At 41.0% G+C, this 23,949-nt stretch overlaps 1 protein-coding gene across 2 annotated transcripts in view; it reads right to left on the minus strand.

Annotated features, from left to right (window-relative positions):
* The window catches only part of Poxn (paired box pox-neuro), a 39,337-nt gene that overhangs the window by 4,415 nt on the left and 10,973 nt on the right, over window positions 1–23,949 (minus strand). Inside the window, exons 2-4 of one of the 2 annotated variants that reach the window (XM_076369866.1) lie at window positions 22,740–22,778; window positions 11,859–12,079; window positions 1,232–1,433 (exon numbers count right to left, since the gene is read on the minus strand). In XM_076369866.1, the coding sequence (XP_076225981.1) occupies window positions 1,232–1,433; window positions 11,859–12,079; window positions 22,740–22,752 (436 nt within the window). In that variant the 5' untranslated portion in view covers window positions 22,753–22,778. Of the gene's footprint in view, window positions 1–1,231; window positions 1,479–11,858; window positions 12,080–22,739; window positions 22,779–23,949 lie in introns of both variants that reach the window. The other variant, XM_031975642.2, reaches the window with a different exon arrangement.

Consider the following 23,949-nt stretch of genomic DNA (forward strand, 5'->3'; position numbering starts at 1 on the left):
AATTTAGAGACAATTTACAGAATAAACGAGGTAAATTGTGGACCGAATTTCAAGTTCGTTTAAGGGGGTTGCGTGTCGATCATCTCACGGCAGTTCGCTGACGAGTCAATCGGCCACAAGGTAGTTTCGAATTTCTCTGCCTTCTCTCCCTCCCTCCCTCAGCAGCTCCAGGACACGCTATATCCACCATTCTTTCCTCTCCCCGTCCCGATTGTTGCATTTTTGCAATGCTCCCTTTCCTCCCTTTCCTCTCTTTCCTCTCTTTCCTCTCTTTCCTTCCTTCCCTCCTCTTTTTGCCTCTTTGTCGTTTCCTCTTGTCTATGGGGCTGATTCGTGGCGAGCGACGTGGCGCAAAAGGGGCAAAACAATGCGAAGAAATTCCAGCAACGAGCCCACGATACCGGACAGATGTTTAGGGGATCATTAGCCGATAATGGCGCACTCGCAACGCAGCTTTCCTTCGCATAATGGCTCACCAAGCTCGCAGGACAGGTACGACACGGAGATACAGTTAGGGGATCACTTGATGGCTAGACTTAAGAATTCGATTAAACGACCAGTTTTCATTTGTTCTCACCCAATTTTTTGTTGGTTTTATTTTCTAATTCCTGATATTTTCGATTACTTTGACTATTCGTCAATACGGTGACACGTAATCAATCAAAACTATAAAACTGTAAACTAGAAAGACACCTTTTGTCCTTGTGCGGTTCCAATAGACATCGAGTCATCTCCCAAACTGTCCATCCGCAGGAAGTAAGAGACGCGGATCGATCTTGGTGGTGGGTTCTGTAATTCGGGATTTTCGGCCAGCTGGTAGTTACGGGTCGTTAAGGCGCGCGTTACGATACTCGAGGGGAAAAAAGATGATTTGTGCCGATTTGAGGAGCCAGCTAATTGATGGTCCCTTCTTCACGTTGAATTTAATATAACTTTACAATGTTGCTAAATGAAGTTTCTGTTGCAGTTTTTGGTGCAGTTTTCAGTGAAAGTAGGCTAATTCTTCGCTACTAATTGATAATAGACATTCGTGACCATTACACTAAATATTTAAATTAACACTTTTAACTCATTCGACCATAATTGCTTTATTTAGTGTTTATTAGTTTATTATTATTAGCACTATAAGTAAATCACTTTGCTTTTATTATTAACACTATAAATAATACTAAACTAATAATCGCTAAATAATGCAACTGATCTCGAATGGGTTAACCTGGCGTAACCTTACCTCTGTTGGTGACGTTCGACGAGACTTGCGAAGCGTAAGGGCTGGAGGAACCGTTCTCGATGGCCGCGTGATCAGTGTGAAGCCCTCCGCCACGAAGGATCCGATTCACGGAGGACACAGAGGGCAAGCTTTGGGGATCGCAGGCTCCTTGCCGGGCCAGCTGCTCCCGGATCTCCCAGGCGAACATCGTCGGCTGTTCCTGCTTCATTCGTAGAATCTTTTTAACAACTGTGGGTGTGGCCACTTGCTGCAAAAGTAAAAAGTGGTTGCAAGTGACCATCGAGTGGCGAACATAATTTCAAGCGCGATATCAGCAGTCGTAATTGCCTGACACTCCCCCAATTAATCTACAATGACCTGTAAAATTAGTACCTGAAACGAATCACTTTTTTCCTGTGTTCGTGTTAAGCCTCTTACGTTATTTCCAAATAAAACGAAACATTTACATTTACAAAGACCATATTAAATTATTATCGTTTTAATTACAATGTTCCCAACCACGTTTATTATTGATATATATTTGAAAAATTAGTATATTTCAGACATTACATTTTAGAGCCCACAACTAAATGATGCTGTAAAAAATTCTTTAAGTGTCCACAGTTAATTGGTTATTTTTTCCACCGTCATAATTGCATCGTAAATCCTCCTAATATTAAAATTGCAATTTATTTTCAATCAACCCCTGAACAAAATGGATAAGATCATCAGCAGAGTAAAAAGGAAGTGAACATATCTTTTGGTGCCCCCAAAATAATTACGACGTGCTTGACATTTTTTTCTCGGACCGCCTCAAACGGCGGACGTGTTTAATGCCTACACAGATCGCCGGGATAAATATGATAAGTGAGAAACCTAAATTTCGGGGCCGCCGAAATCTTCTTCAGATAAAGCCGAGGTAACAAGCAGTCGCACGACGATGGGATCGAAACAATGTTACGAGCTGCCACCTGATGTTCCCGCGAGGGGTGATGCGTATCGCGGCCATTTCCGAAACTTAAACGTTGATGCCTGCGATCCCCAGCCAGATATAACAAGATGTTATCGATTCAATAGTGTAATTCGAGTCTCATCGATTTTGTACTTCGAGTCTCCTTAAGTTCGGCTGCTGTTCTTTTTTCTGTCAATAAGAACACGACAGCCACCATTACCCGGGCTAAACGCAAATACACGCGCTTCTGATTTCCTTGCAACGTGCCGAGATAATAATTCCCTCGCGAGTCGAACATAAATACACACGTTTTTGATTTTTTTGCAACTGATCGAGATAATAATCCCTTCCAGTAAAAGAAAGTCGACGCGTGCACCAAGTTTTACATACAATTCTTTTATAATGGCTTTCGAATAAAGTATTTACCTGATTTAAAGTTAATTATGACCTTATCCGGTTTTTGCGTAAAATTGTTTACGTTAAATTTGGTGAAATAAGCTTTCCTTTGACACTAGTTTGTATAAATTAATACCTAAGAGTGATAACACATTTAATTTTACATTACACCGATATTTTAAAATAAAATGGACTTTGTTTTGAAAATATTATTCTATAATTGCCATTTATCTTATAATTTGTCGATTCTTTCTCATCTACTCTCCATTTTCCAATGAAAAATGAATTCTCCACAAAGCTGATAATTCTCTCGAGCAAACACACTGTTAAATGAACGCGGCACAAGTTGAAGTCCTCTAAAATTGAGGAAGCGTGAACATCTGGTAACTAACCATTTTAACAATTTGTCCATTTTTTCCCAAGTTCTTCATTCTTCAGCAAAAAAGTCAGTTTTCAGCGGAGTTAATAACAGTTTGAAACAAAAAGGTTGACATCGAATGAATGCGACGCGAATTAAAATCCTCCAAAATTAATGAACCACCGGGTAGTCTGCGATGGATATCCTCGCGGAAGCGGTTGGACTATTATGACGGTTGCTAATTATTAACTCGGACATTTTTCGTGGCGTGCGGCGGGTTCGCGTTATCTCACCGACAAATTAACGCAAAAGTAGTCACACTGTTGTCGAAAAGGACAAACGGCAGAGGCCATATGTCGTTCACAGGTGGAGCACGTTGGATCAGATAACGAGTAGGTCCCAAAGGTAGGCGGTTGAAAGGGCCTGTACGTGCATGGCACGTTACGATTTATCGCACGACGAGCTGTTATGACGAATCGTAACGGTTAAACGACGCGACCTGTCGTACTTCATTACAACCCCCTCAGACTCGGTGCACATTGTAATGTACATCGTTTTACTACTTCATAATCTGACAAAATATTAAAACTGTCACAGGTAAACATAAATATACACTTGCTTTGAGTCTATTTCTATAAGAAAAGTAATATACTTTTATGATTGCATTATTTATAATATATAATTTTATAATTTCAGGTGGCGTTAACACTAAACACACTACGCTCAATCATGCAATCAGTTTTAAAATTTGATTTCACATTTTGCATTTTTACTTAACCTTATATCAATTTTTATATTATCTAATCAAAAAGTTACTCATTTCTTTTTGTTCCTTTTTTTCACTAAGAAATATTTATCGTTTAACTCGTTTACCTGTGTTTCATAATTAATCACGAAAATCTTCAACCCACTGCGTCTATAATTTTCACAAATGTTCAAAAAGGGAAAGTAATAGTTACTCTGTTGCAGTATTGTTTTGTATCTGTGACATAGTCGTGTGAATTTTATTTAACGAAAATTATAGGTGTGACGTTTCGAAGGCCGAGACTGTATATAAAGTGCCGATACGTTTAAACGAAAACGTGCAACGTACGTCGGCGCGATAAATGGTAACGCGTATGGCCCCCTTTACGCGCGTCCGCGCTTTATTACAGTTTAGCCCCGGTTTACCAGAGGGCTCATCTGCCCCGTGAGTTCCGTTCGCTTGGGACCGGGGGCCCCGTGTCAGTGGTGCTCAATCCGTGCCACGTTCATTTGACTTGCTAATGAACGCGGGACCCCGGATAATTTTATGCTAACACGATGGAAATGTTATTCGGCGTACAGATTTTCGAGATCGCCGATTTCACTGGGCCACGGGCCCGGGGAGAACGATAGTGTCACGGGGGGTCTGATTTTCTGCGTGCAATTTTCTTGTTCAGATATCTGCCGAGAGATTTCTTCATTTATAACCTGGCCGGTGGGTAAATTTCATGGGAACTCTAACACCTTGCCTTATTATCTACTTCTCAACTACAATCGATATAACTACTTTGCCATTAATAATTTATTGAATAAAGAAAAAACTCTACGCATATTCTACGTCTACGTTTTCTCTAAAGTATAATTATTGATAACAGAAGAATAATATTTCATTTGAATTCAGAAGATAACATATGTGTGACGCTGTTGATTACCGTTGCTATGATCATATTAACATATAGTTACCGTATGGTATACCCTATCGTCACTTTGGCTACATCAAAATATCACGTATATGTGACATTTATGTAAAGCTTTCTTTCGTGTATTTACTATGTTTTAAATGTGTAAAAATTATACGAATAACGTATCACGTGAAACAATTGCAAGGAAGACACTGTCGACAGAAAGGGTATTTTAAATTTCATCGTGGTTTCGAATGTGTTAAAGCGCCACAGTTTCGCAAGCATCGTACCAGGGTAACCAACCGACTACTCGATCCCCCGATCAATCGAGGTGTTCTAGTAAATCAGCCAGGTTGACAGGTTCGCAAGAATGGGCCGGTGTCCATTGAATGGCACCGATACGGGAGCACCACTGGGTGGACAGGCGTTTAAGGGGGTAGCTTGGCTCGTCCGCCTAATAGTCTCAGGGGTTAGGACAAACATCGCGTGCTCCCGGGAGCATCTCAGATTCTAATCTGACACTTCCGTCGTCATTTCCACAATTACCCCCGACAACCAGCGTTGTGTATACGTGTCCCAATGCCCGGTCGGTCTCGTTGCACCCTCTGGTCCCCGCGAGGGATAGGCACAACCGAGGTGTGTCTTTCGTGTGCGTGCCAGGGCCGAACACCACAAAAGGAAATTGGTCGAGGCGGACAGACGTCTGGCGCTAAACGTTAGATAACGTAAACTATCGAACAGGTTGACCGGTAATTGCCAACGAAGGGTTGCCCGTACCTACGAGCTGCTGGCTGTCCTTCATGATAACTCGAACGAGGACGCGTCCCAACGTCTTTTCATTGAACCCTCTGCAAAGGGATCTTCAAATTGCCCATTTTCGACGGAATTATACTGTCGGTTTTCTTCACTGGTTTCGTCCCTCGTTAACGCTTTTGACAACTGCACGGGCACTTTGCGTTTTAAAACGTATCATTGACGAGAAAATCGTTGGCAATGCGAGCGCTTCTGATTTGCCTTTTAAAGAAACCGTGTATATGTCGATGTATGGATTTCTACTGCAACTTCTCCATGGTGTACGAAATTGATGGGTTATGATTTTAAATCCGAACAAGTGGAACTTTAAAATGAAAGGTTGGTTCATAGTATTTTGTATAGTTTTGTAGGGTATGATAAAATATACTAGAACTACGATTCTTCTACTATGGTTTTCGAAGTTGATAAGTTCTTGTAGAAGGACATTCTAAGTACTACAGAATGCAAAGGGGTAAATAGTTTATTTTTAGAGGATGGTAGGAATATTATGAAGCTTCATTTAATTGAGATTCTAGTTTACTTCTGTGGTGCGCTTTGTTGATTAGATGAAAACGTTGATTCACTCCCGAACACGCGTTCGCGCATTGTAAAGTCTGTCGCGCAAATATGGCAGATGTTCACGCAAGAATCGTTGATGTTTGTTTTCGACGTTCCATGACGTATTATCGGCTCTTGCTAAATCATTCATCGAAAAATTAATACTTAGGCGTTGGGAGGCTCGAACGCAATACGCCATCGTGTTCATAGGAGATCTTAATTACCAGATAAATAGGAAAGCTTCCGATCGACGGATCGCCGGGGAAAAGAATGTCTACATGCGAGAATATTTATGAGACTCTCTTGATATGCATGCGGTTGTCTACGTGTGAAAGTAGTGTAGTTTAGTGTTTAACTATACACTGCTCAAAATACTAAATACATCGAATCTCAATTGAAACAAATCTATTGTACGTTCTTGACTCTTTTCGTTCTCACGTTTGCTCATCCTCAAATTCAAATTCAATCGTCAGTTTGAATTAAAATTTGAGCGTGAATACCGATAATAAACATAAGAATATAATAATAGTAATAACAGTAAGACTTAATTTTTACTAAAAAAAACATTCGACAATTCATAACATTTTCAATAAAACGGCGTAAATAATTATAATCGAAATATACTCATCAGTATTCAACAGCCGCTGAAAACTCGAGAATTTTAAAACCACTCAACTTTCAATGTTTACAGAAACACCCACCGTGCACCGTTCAGAATAAAAAGAAAACACACGATTTTTTGTGCGCGCTACACACAGGCGTGTAATTTCGTGTGCGCTTTCGAATTTCGCGTACCTCATTATAACGCTGTAAATCGTCGCGATAATTCGAGTAATACCTACGGTGTCTCGAAGGAACCGAATACGTTCCAGGAAAATTGCGAAATTACAAAATACATGAATGGCTGGGATCGAAGCTCTCATCTGAAAAGAAAGAGAGAGAAGGAGAGAGGAAGAACAAGAGAGAGAAGGAGAAAGGAGGCGGACCGGTGCACCTGTGAAAGGGCCAGTTAAACAAACACAGAAAAAGACAAAAGGGAAGAAGATTGCGCGATTTTCTCGCGGCTTCGACGTTGCACTTTATTATCGGTATTTCGACGGGGCGTACATTTTTCATGAGACAATTTCCTCTCTGCCGTGATGGGAGTCCATTATCCGTCGCGTATCGCGGCGCGCGGCCGCAGTATATACTGCCGACGTCGGAGATAACGACGAAAGTGCCGGGACACGCTTCGAAAACGTTACGTTGCGCCGCAACATGGGGAAACACGTGTAGATCGACGATAGTTCGGCAATTAATTCGCGAATTAACCGACCGATTGGGAAATAACGAGGCGCGATCTCTTCGCTGGCGTGACGCTTCCCGTGTGCGATAACGATTCAGGGTACTAAGTGAATCCGATCGATAAAACGATTCCCGAGAAATCACCTCTAGCTGATGATCCCAGCGGCTTCCATGGCCAGGGTAATTATAACGTGGCCAGCGGTGTAATTTATTTGAAATTGAATCGTGTCCGTTGGTTCTGGAACTGCAGTTCGTAAACGATGAATTTTAGGACAGTTGTGTGATCGATGTTCGTGAAACTTGCCACGCAGTTGCAGAGAAAATTAAAGAAAAATATTTTGTTCTATGTTAGCACTGGAACAACGGCACCCGTCAGAATGACGGATTTCAGTTTTCTTGTTTCGCGACTATTGGTATCTTCAAACATTAAATGTCCGATGAATTGAAAAATAATTAGCTTCACTTCAACACTATAATCAATATACGAAGAAACCGAAAAAAATCTATTCTTACAATTTTTATAAGGAATACATATTAACTGTGTTAGACGCTCAATTCTAGTGTTGACGCATCGACTGCCACGAAAAACTTCAGAGTTTTATGTATAACTTATTCTTTTATAGCAAAAATAAAAGGAAACAATTATCAATTATTTGGTACCACGATTCTTACGTTACACTGATATTTAATTATTTATGATACTGAGCAATTTTATTCGATTAATTATCTTGCGAATTATAATTGTTTTTAAGTAATTTGCGAGTTCCGATCATCGGTGACTACCGTGGAAGCCAACGTGTTAATTATCAGTTTCTTTCTTTTTCTAATTGTTACAGAAATGTTATGTTTTTAGACATTTCTTTCTAAAATGTTTTTTCGTGAAATGTTTAGTATAGTTTTAATAAATTTTAGTGAAGACCAATGTTTTTGAATGTCTGCCGCGCATCGGGTCTGACATACCAACTATAACTCCTTTAGGTGTGGAGATCGGATCTACGAAGCGATTCCGTCTACACAGAAGTATAATTAAGGTAGGAAGCTATAATTTTATGGGACACTGCCCCTCCTTTATGTTAGATGGCAAAAATTCGAGGTATATTTCCGTCACCCGAAGCGGAAGAGAAAGCTAAAAGCAGTATTCTGGGAAAGGTGATCGATTTAAAAGCACCGTGCAATTAAGAACCCTGAACCACGCTCCCTATACAATTAGGTACATTTTTTGTCTACGCTTGAAATTTGGATCTAAGTAAAAAAACGATTCGAATGTGTGGTGAACGTGACCTTAAATATCAAACTGAAGAAAAGAGTATAAAGTAGATAGATGATTTGTAAATTTTTCTATTAAACAAACTATAAAGACACAAACATCAGGAGTTTTATTATAACACTTCACTAATTTAAAATTCTGTCTATCAAAGTAGTGACCATAATAACTCGATCGTTTTAGCCTCTTTGAAATGTCCAAACAATATAAAATATAATGTTATCTACTACCTTTTCTATGGACCGCAAAAAAGATACTGAATAATACCCTAACTGCAATAAAGTTTTACACCGTGTTCACGTTTGCTCCGTACAGTATTTCTCCAACCCACACCAACCCCAACAAAATTCCACCTAATAATTAGCCATGAACATTAAATTTCAATTCCCCACCAACAAACGTGCCATTCCTATAATAAATACATCGCTCGAACCGTTAATTGCTGAAAGATCCGAAAGACCGTTCTTCGCAGGCGTTGAAATCACCGTCGCGTCGCGTCGCCATTCCTGCCCGATTCGCGCGGGAACTTTGAAAAAATGGCGGACAGCTCCGCAGTATCAATCCATCCAGGTCCCGCCGCGTGGCAGGTAAGTAATCGAGCTAACACCGTTCCAGTAGAGCCTGCAGAAACGCATTATCTAGAGGCTTGACTATTTTGGCATACCGCTTGGAACAAAACGAACACGCCCGCAATAATGGCCGCTGATGACGATCGTTTACATGCGCTCGTGATCGTCTCCGCGCACAGTCAGAATTTAAATATGCTTTTCAGGTTTCTGTCAGGGAAAACGAAGGACGGAGAGATAGAGAGAGAGTGAGAGAGACAGACAGTGCAGTCCGGTTGCAATTCACCGGAGGTCGACGCACGCCGACGTGCCGCGTTATTAAAATAAATTCATTAAGCCGAAACCTGGAGTATCGTGCGAGCGGGCGCGTTTGTATGTGTTACAGCCCGCAAGAAATCCTCCTTGTAAGAGCGTGGCGTGCAATTATATTGTCATTAGTGACGTCACGCCGGTAATACAACATGCCATCCTCTTTGTTGGCCGCGCATTCGTACGCCGTTTCGCGAGATCCAGCCGAGCGCAGGATAATCCAGCAACTAGCCACCCCGTGGCCGTTGATTATTGAACGCTCGCGCGCTCTACAACCTGGATACGCGCCGAAACTCGTTAACTTGCAATTTTCTTCGGCGCTGCGCGAGGAAAACGGAGCACGGACGCGCGATGATGCGATTCTGCGAGCGGGGAATTTGCTTCGAGGACGTGTGCAGATTCAACGCGTCGTTGCAAATTGCAAAAAATAAAAGAGCTTTGCGTTTTTGCCGTTGAGGAGTGCGATGATGACGGTGTGAATGTTATTTGACACTTGGAATAGATGTTTCTCGTTTCATTGTCGGTAATAATTGTTTTGTATATTCGTATCATGACATTTCTAATTTGTATCCGTTTATAGCCTTGAATATAATCAATTTAGAAACATTTCAAACCTTAATGGAACTAATTTAATAAGGAACACGTTTGGATCATTATTCGACAAAGGATAAAACAGTATTTCGTTTATGTCGTTGAAGAGTGCGACGATGACGACGTGTACGTTGTTTGATATTTAAAATCAATGTTCCCCGTTTCGCTCTCGATAACAATTCTTTCACATAGTAATACTATGAACTTTCAAATTTGTCAGTTTACAGTCTCAAATACGATAAACACTTCGAATCTTGGCGGAACTAATTGAAAAAGAAACACGTTTGAAGTGATTACTCGTTAACGGTCACCTAACAACTATACCGCCTATCAGCCAATCAAAACAATGCATCCGGTACAACCAAACAAATTCAAATCTTTCTTGATCGCGTACGTTTCGCGTGCAAAGTTTTCCGACAGCGGCTGCCGAAAATTGCCGGAAGATTATTCGGAGCGGTCAAAAGCGCCGAAACCCTGCGCGACCACATTCCATTGTCACTGTCATCGATCCGCTCGGTCGTAATTGAATGATCGATTCAATCTTCTCAGTGGATCGTTACATGCGAGGAAGAGGTGGGGCCGCGGGGATCAGGCGAAGGCGGAGGAATTCAATGAAACGTGGCTGCGGCGAGCGTACAAGAGAATTTAAAATTCAAATCGAAGAACGCGTTAAGGCCGCGTGTCACGCGTTCACGGCGGAATTCACTTTTCCCGTAAGGGGTCGCCTAAAGACCGTTAAGTGCGTCTAATTCGACTCGTTTTCGGCGGAACGATCGCCTTTACGATCGGCCATCGTACCCGTGATTTCTCCCTGGGTCGCCGTTTCGCAGAGAATCGACGCCCTGCCGCCGGATAATTTCCCGCGACATATGAGCCACGGACCAAGAAAACCGTGCAAACCCATGAAATTATGCAAATGCGCCACCGCTGCAAGGTGTTTGGATAATTGCGCGCACCGTCGGTCCCGCACGCAGCCCCTTACTTAAAATCACATCAGCGCGCCGCACTTCGGGCCCGACGGCCTCTCTCAGGCCCTGCTTTTCTGTGGCCCTCTCTCCTTCTCTTATCCCGCGTCTCTCCTTTCTTTCTCACTCTCGCTAGTGTCACCGCCCCATAACGCACGTATCTTCCCCACGATTATTACATTTTTTTGCTGTTTCCGCGACCGCATCCCTAATTGCGGGAAGAGGGTAACAACCCTTCGCTGTCTCGCGTTTCGCGGAACTTTCTGTTTTCGGCTGATCGCTGGTTTGTGCTTTTCGTGGACTGATCGGACGGTTTTTACTTTGTTTAGGTAAGATTGATGTTTACTCTTTGGCATGCTGCGAGTTGTTATTGAGATTGAGTTGGAGGCGTTAGATACTGGGAGACAGTGAGTTCAGTTACATTTGTTTTGAAGGAAGTTTTGTCGTAGCGGTTATTGGAATCTATTCGAGATGTTTGTCAACGAAATTAATGTATCAATGCAGTGTAGATATAGAAAATATAATATATGGTTTCTTTGATATAGTGCACAACAAATATCAAGCATATACCTATCAATTTCATTCATCGGATCCACTTTTGTATTGAAAAACCCGAAATATATACAACCCGAAATATATACACCATGAAATATATACAAAGACAGATTTTGAAATTCTAAATTGAAATTTGAAATACTTTTAATAAACTTTCAGGGATGTTATATCTTTCCTTGATATTTGCTTCACGATCTCCTTAAAAGTGCCTAAGTATATTGGTTTATTAAAACACAACCATTCGTGTCGTATAAGAAGATTATCGTTTGATATTGATGACTCTTGAAAAGCATAAAGTTAATCTTCGCAGCTCCATTAATTAAGTAATTCTTTAATTAATCCATTAATCCATTCGGCGAATTGTAATCCAGGCTAATTGCTTCGTTATTCTAAGAGGTTGTACGACACTCACCTTCGTTTTGCTTCCTCCAATGCTCCCTGGCCGGATGCTTCCCGTTTCGTAGAATCTTGTCAAGATTTTCGAGACACAGCCATGGGAAACGAGAAGCTGCCGCGAGATATCGCAGGGTCTGACGCCGACCAAAGCGAGTTGCACGATCCTCTGTCGAACGCAATCGGGTAATGGCCTCCCGTTAACAAAGACACCACCCAATTGATTAACTCCCGCTTGACCTGCAACGATAAACAATTCAATGTGTATTTGCTCTAGATTTCTGCAAACTTCTTTCATTCTTTACTTTGTTAGTAGACTAATTTTCTGTGTAAAATCTAAATCTCCAAAATTTATTTCAACAGTCACAACCGATCACTTTACAATCACTGTTTATACCATATTATTTGCTTAAACATATCTCCCCAATTAATTGATACGATCGTTTGAAGTAAGACTCCATGTTTAGATAAAACTCAGTGACATTTAAATCACATTGATTCCCTCTAAGACAATTTGGAAAATTTGGGAAATTTACTATATCGATGCGTATGTAATTTTATCTTCGAATGCTTAAAAGAAACCAGTTCAAGACAAGTCACTGTAAATTCAAAATAATAGTGACACGTATACATATTATTAAAACATAATACTTCTTATAGATAAAAACAAAACGATAAACGATTCACTGAAAGAAGTTCATGAAAAAGAGAAATCCAATACAAGAAGCGCGTCGTTGTAACAAAGAAGTCATAATAAGGTACTCTATTACAAGACTACAGCCGGACATTAGCTAAATTATATCATTAGACCGGCTAAGAGAAAATGGTTGATGGTATTGGCAAAATGCAGGTGTCTTCTTGTTCGTCGGTCCGTTTCCAAACACATGGGTACCCATCGGAATAGTAATAATCTGCTAATAGTGCGCACACAGGTTTGAGTGGGATGCAGGGGCAGATGGTGTCTTCTTCCCTATAATAATTACTGACAAGTCGGATGTCCTCGAGAAAAGAAGTCGGCTGACATCCTTGCATGCGTCCCTTTGGAAAACGAAAATGTGTAATCATCTGCAGTTCCGACGGCGGATGTCGGTTGATGGAAACTGGCAGAAAAGGAACAGCGCTCCTCGTTCAAATCGTCTCCGACTAATTTTCAGCTGTTTCACGATGCATCGAATTATAGTTTTTAACAATTTGTCACGCACTCGAATTATCCGACGTTCTTTCCGAACACTAAGATTGCCAGATAAGTAACATCGATCCATTCCTGCATTATTGTTTCTCAATTATTAAAAAGGTAACGTGTGCTTCTCGGGGAAATTACTGAGGCAATGGATTTAATGATATGCATACTGGATCATAAGCCAATTGAAATTAAACTACATAAATAGTACATAGATTGTTACTTTGCTTTGACGCAACAAAATTATGGAGTTCGATATTGAACACTGGAATTATCAAAAGAATTGAATCAATCTATTCCTGAATTCTTCTTTCTCAATTTCCTTATAGAAAATAACGGATGCTTGTCGGAGAAATTACTGAAGAAATTGATTTATTGATACACAAACCGCATTATAAGTCAATTAAAATCTCAATACCTGCACTCTTAGAATTCCTATAGGAAATTTTGAAAAGGTCAATTTGACTGCTCGGTAATTTTAGCGTTAATCTTCTCCTCTTTTCTTTCGGTTGGCGACTGCCTCTGCCATTTTTCAAAGATTCTAAACACCGTATCGAGCGTTTGGAAAAATAAAGTAGGAGAGAACGAAGCGAATCGGATCAGAGGGTACTCGGAACCCGCATCCACTCCGTACATATATCATTCATCGTTTCTCATTTGCAATGGAAAGATTAAAACATTCTTCTTCACTTTTTATTACTGATGTTTAAGTATTTCTATTTCTTTACTGTCAAAGAGAAAATAACACGATTCGCCTCGGCCTATCCTACAGAACATTTTACAGTGGTTAGTTAATATGTAGCGTGAACGTGATACGAATAACGAGCAACAAGCACGAAAGAAATATTTAGAATGATGTATCTATTGGCAGGAAGATCAAATAGAGGTGTAAAGGCGGCGTCTCATTTGATGTTGACTCGAACAACGTGGAATTCGAAATATCCTAAGATCGATCCAGCCTTTATCGATGGAATGAAATTCGCGTCCGCGACGCTTAAGAGTTTTATTGACCAACGTTTTAATGAACTTCTTTTGATCTCTCATGAGGCGACACTTTTATTCGTCAATAAATTTCCATTTTTTTCATTTCTACGGGACGGTTTTTCCACAGAAAACTAGACGACCCCGTGGCAGAGGGACGACCGGCAGGTGCTTTCGATTGGGACGACTGAAAACCGCATCGAAAATTGACGAGAGTCAAACAGCTTCAATTTAAACCCCCATATCGGGATTGTCCGACGCCGATTATATCGGGGCAATCAAGGCTCATTCGTTTGTCACGAGTAATCATCTATAACTGTAGAACTTCCTCCCGAAGACGCTGCAACGTCGCGGTAGCAACTCAATTTATAGTATTTTACGGCGGGTGTTCTAGATATTACCAGTGGTTTATCGAGCAGTATGAATTAATTCGATCGCGCGCGTGTGTGCAGGGAACTAACGTGCTAATTAGAATGATTGTGTGTTCCGAGATTATTGACAGGACAGCTTAAGCTCCTGCAGAAGCTAAACACGCATAACAGATTCCTCGAAAATGGGCACGTTGATCCGGACGCTGGTAGAAATCTTTTTACCGTCATCGAACGTGTTGAATAATAAATTACACAATTAAATAAGATGTTTTACGTATTTTTCTTTCGTTACGCGAAATGTAATCCTATTAGAAAGTGTCTTCAACAATTAAAAAGCAATTTCATAAGAAATTCCTTGAAGACGTTTTTATTCGTAACATTTTTATTTGATGATTCACATTTTTATCAATTTCTACAATCTTGAGCCTTGTGAGCTAGAATAATCAAAGTGAACATTAAAATACAAACAAATATTCCAAAAAACAATTATTACCGTACCGGTTAACGAATTTCAGTAAAGTTCCATTGTAATTTTTAAACCGTTATCAAAGAAACTAAGATTCCATCGGAATTCGATGTCCCCGAGCTATCCCACAAGAACTCGCTCAAGCATCGTTGGTCTAATTATAACATCGACCCCAGCCCCTCCACCCCGAGGTCGTCTAACACAGCGTTTAAGTTCACCGTCCACGGAAGCGTTCAATAAGCGATAAACAACACATTTCGATTCGAAACGAAGCCCATAACCGCCGTTCGATAATTACCGTTTTCTAAATGTATATAATCAGGCATACCAATCTAATACTTCAATTATCGGGCCCATAACAATTTCGCCACGCGTAGCGCGCGGACCCACGGATTCCGCAGAGGGCGCCCATAAAATTTCGGATTCCGTAATAATTATGCCGTTAAGTAATCGTTGGCTACCGAAACGACTCGAGAATTAGGGAGTTCTCGCGGCGGGTAAGCCACCGTCGGGATTTATGGCCGGGTTAATATCGTCCCCGGGTATCTCCCGTACCCGTCGGCCTTTTCCCCCCCTTCACGGAAGCTGATCGTCGCGCTCTTTGCGCCCGGCACCGAGCGAGTCGCGCCGAATGTGGCGTAACTCAAATTTTATTCCGTGGTTTAATGACGGCCGTGCCCGCGACCCATCTTGCCCCGTGCGATTTTCAACGCGCGGATATAAAATCGGTGATCGATTGACGTTTTTATTCCGAGCATTACGGATTTTACGATTCCCGGAGCGGAGCCGGCCGCGGCCGTCCGATTCAAAGCTGCCCGGGCGAAAAGTTTTCGAGAAACTTTGCGTTATTAGGTTTTTATCGTGGCCGGCTCGGGGCGACGCGACGGTTTACAATATCGTATATATAAAACTCGGAGATCGAGAGTGGCTTGTCACGCCGCCGTGAGATTTATCGGGCAGCCTTTCTCCGCGGGGAGAGAAGAGACTCGCGTTGGCCGGCGGACCCAGGACCACTGGCTACCGGAGTTTTGCGCAAGTTTTGGGGTTACGGTTTTGAGAAATTTTTGTCGGGTTTAGTTTGGGGACGAGGACTGATACGTTGTTTAGTAGATGGTTTATTCCGAATCATGTTTAATGTACTATGAACGTACCTATATCTTCGTGGCAAGTATTTTAGGGTAGTATGTTTAGCTTTTAATTGAATCAGCGTTGGGAATCTTTTTTGCAGGTTTGGGGAATGAGGCTTAACTTGAGTAGTTGAATTCTAATCATGTCTGGTATGGTATCTACATATTTTTTGTGGCACTTTATATTCATTTCAAAATCCTTGTTAATCAGACGTTTTTATCGTGATTTTTCGGTAATGGGTTAACACTGACCGATTTTACAAAACACTAACTTTCTTTTAAATTTTTATGGAACTTCAGTGGAAATATCTTTTTCATTAATATTTGAATATGTTGTTATTACTGATCATTGTTTGTAACGAAGGGATGAAGGTAATCTTCAAAGTTAGGGACGGAGATTATTTTCATGAAACATCAAATTGTAAAACGTCTTCAAAAAATACGTAGGAAGAGTGTTGGATATATAATTGCGTCGAAAGAAACAGCAAGACGGGACTTTTTCCAGAATCACGGATATTCATAATTTCGCATGAAATATTTCCATTCATTTTTCTGAATCTTCATCAAGAAGATTTCTCATCAACTGTGGACAGTTTAATTCGATTGAACACTTCGACGCTAGAATAAAAGTAATTTCCACCGGCGGGATTAACGGGTCTTTAACAACTCATTACGACGTTAATTTTAAAGACTCCATCCTGAAACAGGATTTATTTTGTAGGCAGAATTACAGGGAATATGGCCGTACATTCGAATTTAAAAATATCTGACCTTCGAAGAGAAACTCGCGAAACACGAATTTCTTTATAATCTCCAATATCACAAAATTCACATTTCAACAAAAAAATAATGTTATTAAAACAGGTCAAACTTTCTACGTCGAAACAGAAATCCGACGGACAGTTTCCTAAATTAAACTGCTAAATGCTAACTAAATGCTAACTAAATGCTAAAAAGTATTGCTAACTGCTAACTGCTAAGTAGTGTTAAAGAATATTGAATTTTGTTAAATTAATTTGAAAATCTTCATCACGAATGCCACTCATTGTAGGGCAAAAAGTTATTCTTTTAGCACTTATTCTTCTCTTGGCAAAGGTAAAAAAGAAAAAGTATTAATTATTCGGTATCATAACTCCTATGTTATACTATCATCTAATTATTTACGCTACTGGAAATTTTTATTCGACATCAGTTACCTTACAAATTATCATTATTTTCTTGAAATCTGTAAGCTCCGGTCATCGGTGACCGCTGTGGCAGAGACTTTGATACCCAATATCAAATTCACTGTAACATATCAGTAAATGAAATATTCAAATATAATAGTTATGTTCCTCAATTGATATAATTTCTTTTTATTTTAGCCAAGTATGATCAGTATTGTATTGTAACTTGACGAATATTTGTGATAGCAAAAATCTTTCGAGTGCAAATGGTTAATAATCAAACTTAAAGCCACGAAAACGATTCGAATTCTCAATTTCTCATACGCTATGCTCTACGCAATACGCCATTCCGTACAAAATCACACCGACACCGAAACACGATCAATTTATCGCGCAACGTATACCCGCATCCAGCATTATCAGGGAAGGACGTAAATCAGCGTCTCTTAAAATTCCATAAGGAAGAAGCCGGCGAGAAAATTAGCGATAATAAAAGAAACACGTCCGCGGGAGGTTCTCATCGCCGTAGCCGCTCGGCTGATTTAATGGCAGTCACCGACAAACAGCGGCGACAAACTTTTCGGCACGTTATTACGCGGAAATTACACGAAAAGGGGAGAAATTCTCGCGTGTCGATCCCTCGTTATTCATCGCCGATATCCGACAGCGCGAGCAACGATTTATTCGGGTTTATCGGGCAATTATTACTTCGCCTCCTTAAAAATCCCGTCCGCCGACCCCCCTGCGCTTCCCAGCCCATTTAATTTTCGGACGCGGTACACGGGACCAGGTGAGTGTCGCTTCCTGTTTCAAACTGCCTCCCGCCCTCCTCCCGCCAGGATCGGGCGAAATTACACGCGGCCAGAAAAGCCTGACAGACCGACACGACCGCGGGCCAAATTATTATTACGGCAAAAACGAAGCAGCAGGAAGTTGTGTCCCCTTATCTTTATAAAAATCTGCCAGCGAGACACGAAATTGCGCGAATAAATGTCGGATTCCCCGCGCGGATCCCTCTGTACCCTGAACGCCGAAGGTGCAAATTTATCGACCGTGAAGATCGCTCGACGGCTACGCGGTGGTTCTCGCTGGAAGAAAGATACACTTTGCGTTCGATTGTCGCACAGAGAAAAACGGACTCATCCCGATTAACCTCGATCGACGCGTGCTGCCGCGTGCAGTATTTTTGGGGAGTCAGTCGATGTGAGATGTTTTTGAGAGTAATTATGGTATCGGGGATCGAGTGGAAGATTTTTAGTGGTAAGTTGTAGGTTGGTTTTGGAAGAGGAATTGAATGTTAATTGAGAAGAATATTTAGGAAATTATAGAAAAAGGAGTGTAAAGAGATTTTTGTTACATAAACACAGACTTAGAATTGTATTTCTTAAGTAGCCACGTGTTTCGTGGAATTCCTATTATTTCGTCCGGCAGCGTTTCGTCCGAGGCGGTGGACAAAAATCTATCTTGCAACGGGGTATAGAGCTCATGTATTTGAAAAAAAATGGTAGTGAGACAATCGACATAATCCCCAAGACTACCGAAAATGCCCCTTGACGCGCTGTCGACTGGAGTACCCCGATTACCTGAAGATTTGGCAACCAGCTGACCTGCGGTCTCGAGCAATAAAGTAATTAAAGGTTTCCCGTTCTGGTGTCTTAACAATTGATTATTTGAAGTCGTTGGTTCCGAATTTAAAAGATTTACAATGGTACAGTTATTACAATATATTTTATGTTTATCTAATACCAATTGTGCTGTCTTACATCATATAATTACCATTATTCGAAACTAATAGCAAATGAATATTGACCACAAAATCTTCACCCAAAATCCATAAAATACGCAAAGTCGGTTGGAATATTCGGTTCAATTTACCAGAGTATACAACGGTTAATCGTTCGCTCATACAACAAATCAGGAGGGAGGCCAAAAGCAGGTTAAAGCAGGAAGCGAAGGAAAAAAATGGCCGTCGTTCGTATCTGGCGTCGCATACCGACACGTAACCACCGCGTAAGCGATAAAATTTCTAAGATAAAAAAAAGGAACTATTTATGCGACGGCTCGTGGCTAGGACCGCAACGCGGTGTATCTTTCGGTGTATGTATAATAATGGTTAGCTCAGAATTAGCGAACTAATGCGAGCGAACCCGCGATCGTTATCGCGCTTGCCATTTAGGCCCTAACCGAACTATACACCTGCCTACCTGTAATCACGAAACGTCTACGCTAACAGATTTTCGTTTCACTCTCTCTCTCTCTCTCTCTCTCTGCCCCCTCGCTCTCTCACCCACTCTTTCTCTTTCTCTCTCTGTCTCTGTCTCTCTGTCTCTTTTCTCGGTCGCCTAAGGGACACGCGATGCAACTTGAGCCGATATTGAATCCCTCGTACACCCGTAATTGAAATGTACGATCAATATTTATTCTCCAGTGTGTGCCCTCTGCTGAGGTGTGTGTCATGTTGGTGGCCAATTAGGCATGTTAATCAACGGTATTTTCTGATTTCACGAGATTTCACGGGCTTCAAGGAGGCCGGGCCAGATATATCCGATCGATCCCGCGACCGGTAATGGTTTCTCACGGGCGTGATAAATATTTATTCCTTCTCCGTGTCCACCGCGCGTACTGAAATTCGAATGCAACAAAAAGACCGGGGATCCGCTTAATATTCGTAAATTACGAGCGAGAATGTATTTATAATGGGAAAGGGGTTTACCGACTGAATAAAATTGCGCCTAATAATTAGACCGCGTATCTTTATGCAAAATCCCCCGCCGGGTCTTTAAAGGCTAATTGACGGAAACCGCAACCAGATGAGAGCTTGTTACCTCGATGCCTTTTTACTAGGCAAGGGAGAATATAAAATTTGTCTTTAACTTTGTCACAATTTTTTTTATTTTTTCTCGTGAGGACGTCCATTCGGTGTCCTTTAGTTGGAAACGATCGAAAAAGTTCACGGCGTCCTAACGAGGATGGGAAGGGATTACAGCTGCCACTGGAAATACGGTATTTGCTTTGCGAATGTAGTTTTAATAAGTATCCCTGGCAGTTTCAAGTTTTTGTTCGAAAGTCTGTGTAATGCTTATTAAAGATAATTTATTGACTTATTTCGTCGAATGACACCGCGAAATTTCTATTTTTGTTTTTCTTTACAGAAAATAAGCAATAGTTTGTATGACAACTTGACAATAATTCTTAAAAAATTTGGAAGATTTTAAGCCTTTACACTCAAAAGTTTTTCACTAGAAACAGTCAATATTCTTCGAAATTATTTAATGAGAAAAGATAGATAAATTAGGAAAAACTCAAACTGAAGATCAATATATCCAAGATCTTTTGAGATCACAAGATACATGAAACATTTTTACACTAGAAATACCACATGAATCAAAATCATTTATTCCCGACATCTTCTTCTATAATTACCGAAAAAACACAGAATACCGAAAAACATAGAAGCTGATTCAGCAATACATAATATGTATCAATTGCAATCTTAATAAACGCAGGCTTAGTTCCTGCAAAGAAATTTGAAAATGTCAGTCCAACTGCTCGATAGTTCCAGTGTTAATTTCCCACCGTTCACCAAAACGTAACTTCGCGTTTCTCGCAATTTCACCTCTTAACCGCAGCAGAAAGAAATGGAGAAAACAATAATATTTATTCCTAGTTAGAGAAACTTTCGAATCGAAAGCATTATAGCCACAGCCCACGTATTTACGCGCGATCGTTTCGCGGCAATCATCGGTTTCGTTCCGACACATTGTGCTACAGGCGGGCATTAGGCGAAGGGAAACGAGGAACGTCGGACGAGCGCGATAGGGGCGAGGCGCGGCAAGGCAAGGAAGACAGTGCGATGTAATTAAAGTCGTTTAATAACAGGTCTATAGATCTTGGCTCCCGATCCGCCGTATAAAATTCTTCGTTAATTACTGTCAAACTGACTTCCAAATCGTAATTTAGTTGATGCCTCGAGCCAATCGCTCGGGAACGGATACGGCTGGCCGGAGAAGGAGGGAAAATACGAGTTCGTGCCTCCGGATACGAGCGAAAAAGAGGGGAAAACGGTTTCGTGCTGGATAGAGAAAGTTAAAGGAACGGAGGGAAGAGGACAAGGATGCAGGAGAGAAGGAGAAAGAGAGGGAAGAAGGAGAGAGACCGTAGTGATTTTAATTTTTACTGTCGATTGCTCGGAACGACTCGTCTTCTGATCTCGCCGACGGTAGCTGACCTCGTGTTAAATGTCCGAGAAACGATAACGACGAGCCGCGTCGTTGCATAAATCAGAAAGCCAGTATACCCGCACAGCTATCGGCCGGACAGTGTTGTATTAGTGCCGTTAATATTTTCTGCCCGACTATATTTCGTTGGCTCCGGATCCGGCGATCGAATTCTATTTACACGGACGCTGAATTCTAAGTGGCACTTTTCGAGCGGCGTTCCACGAGAAACCCATCCGGGGCGCCGAACAATTAACCGACTGAGTTCTCTCTCTCATCCAAAGGTTCAAGGGTGAGAGAGAGAGAGGGAGAGAAAGTCACGCCCGGTCAATTCTGGCCGTGATCACTGAGCCGTTTTCTTAATTTAATTTCTGTTTTATTGTAATAGTTTCATAAAATATTACGACTGAGAATACGAGCAGCCCTTTACGCCGCTTAAAGTATATTCGTTTACAGATTTCCGACGATACCGGGATTACGCGGTATCGCCGATTAAATAAATTATATTGTGAAATAATTCGTTGCCCTTTAATTTTAAGGGAACGTTCCGATTTTTATGCCCGCCGGGGACGCTTCGGCCGATAGGGGTAAAGTATTAATTCGTTCGGCGAATCGATCCTCTGTCACACGCCTCGTATAAATTATAATGAATGCGTCGTAATTAATGCGAGTATCGGTGTCGTGTAGCGCAGGACACAGAAAAATGTGGGGTGGATTCTATGGCTGTTAACTCTTTTACACGGAAATTCTCAATTTACAGGTGGTACAGTAGATAATATTAAACTTCTGAGAATGACGAGTGCATTTAGAATGAAATCTTGCAAACTATTAAAGTATCTAAACAACAAAAAATTGTTCACAGTTCTTTATAGCATCTAAGAATTCTATATAGAATTTACTTTTGTATAAAAAATCTTCATAATATTAAAAAAAAATCCTCGGCCTCAAAAGCGTTAGATCAATAAGATAAGTAACCAAACTTCTTTGAACGGCAACGCACTTAAATTTCATTGGCAAATAAAATCTCAACACCCGTTATTCTTAACTAACCCAAAACTACAAACAAATGTTACAAAATCAAATTAACTCCTTGCACTATGATCCAATGAAAATTTTAAAATGAACTTGATGAATCTAAATGTATTTTGCTTCTTTTGAATATAAATTATACTTGACTTGTCCATGATTAATCGTTAACTTCTGGTGTAAACGAAGATACAGGACAAGTATCAAATTCTTTTTCTAATCAATTGTTAAGGATAAAGTAGTTTTATCGAGCAAAGTCGCGGAAGAACTCACAGAGCAAGGAATTAAACAAAATTTCCAACAAAACTCATGGAAATTTACAAAAATCGCGGGACGTTCTTCAATCCGCAACCCTCTTGTGCTCACCTGTATGCGGCATATTGATCCAAGGATTTCCCCGATAACCTGCAACAGAAAGGAAAGGACACATTAGCCGATCGATGGATCATTGCAAAAATCGTCGGTCGATCTCCGAGCGTCGCGTCGCGTCGCGTCATGTCGGCCGCACGCAATTATTTCGCGACCGCCGACGGTGTTTAGAGGCATAACGATGCCCATATTTCGTGGCCGCGCGACGGTGTGCGATCGAGCGTGTGCGCCGCGCAGTTTACGGGAACACAGCCTTTACTGTTAATGAATTTAAATGTATTCAAAGGGCGCGCTTGACGCTTGACATGGCAACCCTTAAATATGCAACCGTACCACACGGCAAAATATTGCCGGCCACCGTACCGTGATTCTCATTCCGTGAAAAAGAAACCGATTCGAACCGGCTGGCCATGCGCGCTTCTTCCATTTTCTATTCATTTTGTCCATTTTTTTCACTCGTTTTTCTTCTCTTCCATCGATATGCACACAGAACCTGCTGGCCGTAATGGATGCACGTACCCGCGATTTCATGGGGACGACAGAATAAGTTAACAACGCGGCCTACGCGACGCAAAGCGAAGGCGTGCATAATTCGACGCGATTATCCGAGTAAAATGAGTTATCGATAAACTTTCAATAAATCCATTTAGCGGGAATTATTCATGAGACTGGCGCCCCGCATTTTCAAATAATAAGTAGACACTGGTTCGTTCTAGGAACGATATGTTACGACAGTTAATAATTACGCGCTTTCCATCATTTGATCCAATGTTCTCTTCTTCCGGTTCGGAATTTTCAGTCCCCGTGTTCGCTAGGCTTATTTATAGAACGAGTAAGAATTTATTCGTGTTCGAGGGCGATTTCCTTTTCAACTGGCCGACTAATGTGGATGTTTCGTTTTGTAATTTGTAATCGAACTTGAATATTGAACGAACTTATACCTTATTGGCGGTAATGCTTATCGATGCTCATATTAATCTAGCAATCCATCACCCCAAATAAATTAGTATTAGTTACCATGTGTTTTAATAACATTAACGTCAAATTTAGAGGGTGAAAGTTAACATATATCTTCTAACCCTATTTTCACAAAACTTCTGTTTTCCTCACATATAAAGTCTTGCATTAAATATATCCTACATTATACTATTTCAACAAAGATCAAAAGCTCCGTTATCCTTCACCTTGCCACGTCGAAACTGCCAGT

This window comes from Nomia melanderi, chromosome 8 (assembly GCF_051020985.1).
Source record: "Nomia melanderi isolate GNS246 chromosome 8, iyNomMela1, whole genome shotgun sequence".
Classification (NCBI taxonomy): Eukaryota; Metazoa; Arthropoda; class Insecta; order Hymenoptera; family Halictidae; genus Nomia; species Nomia melanderi.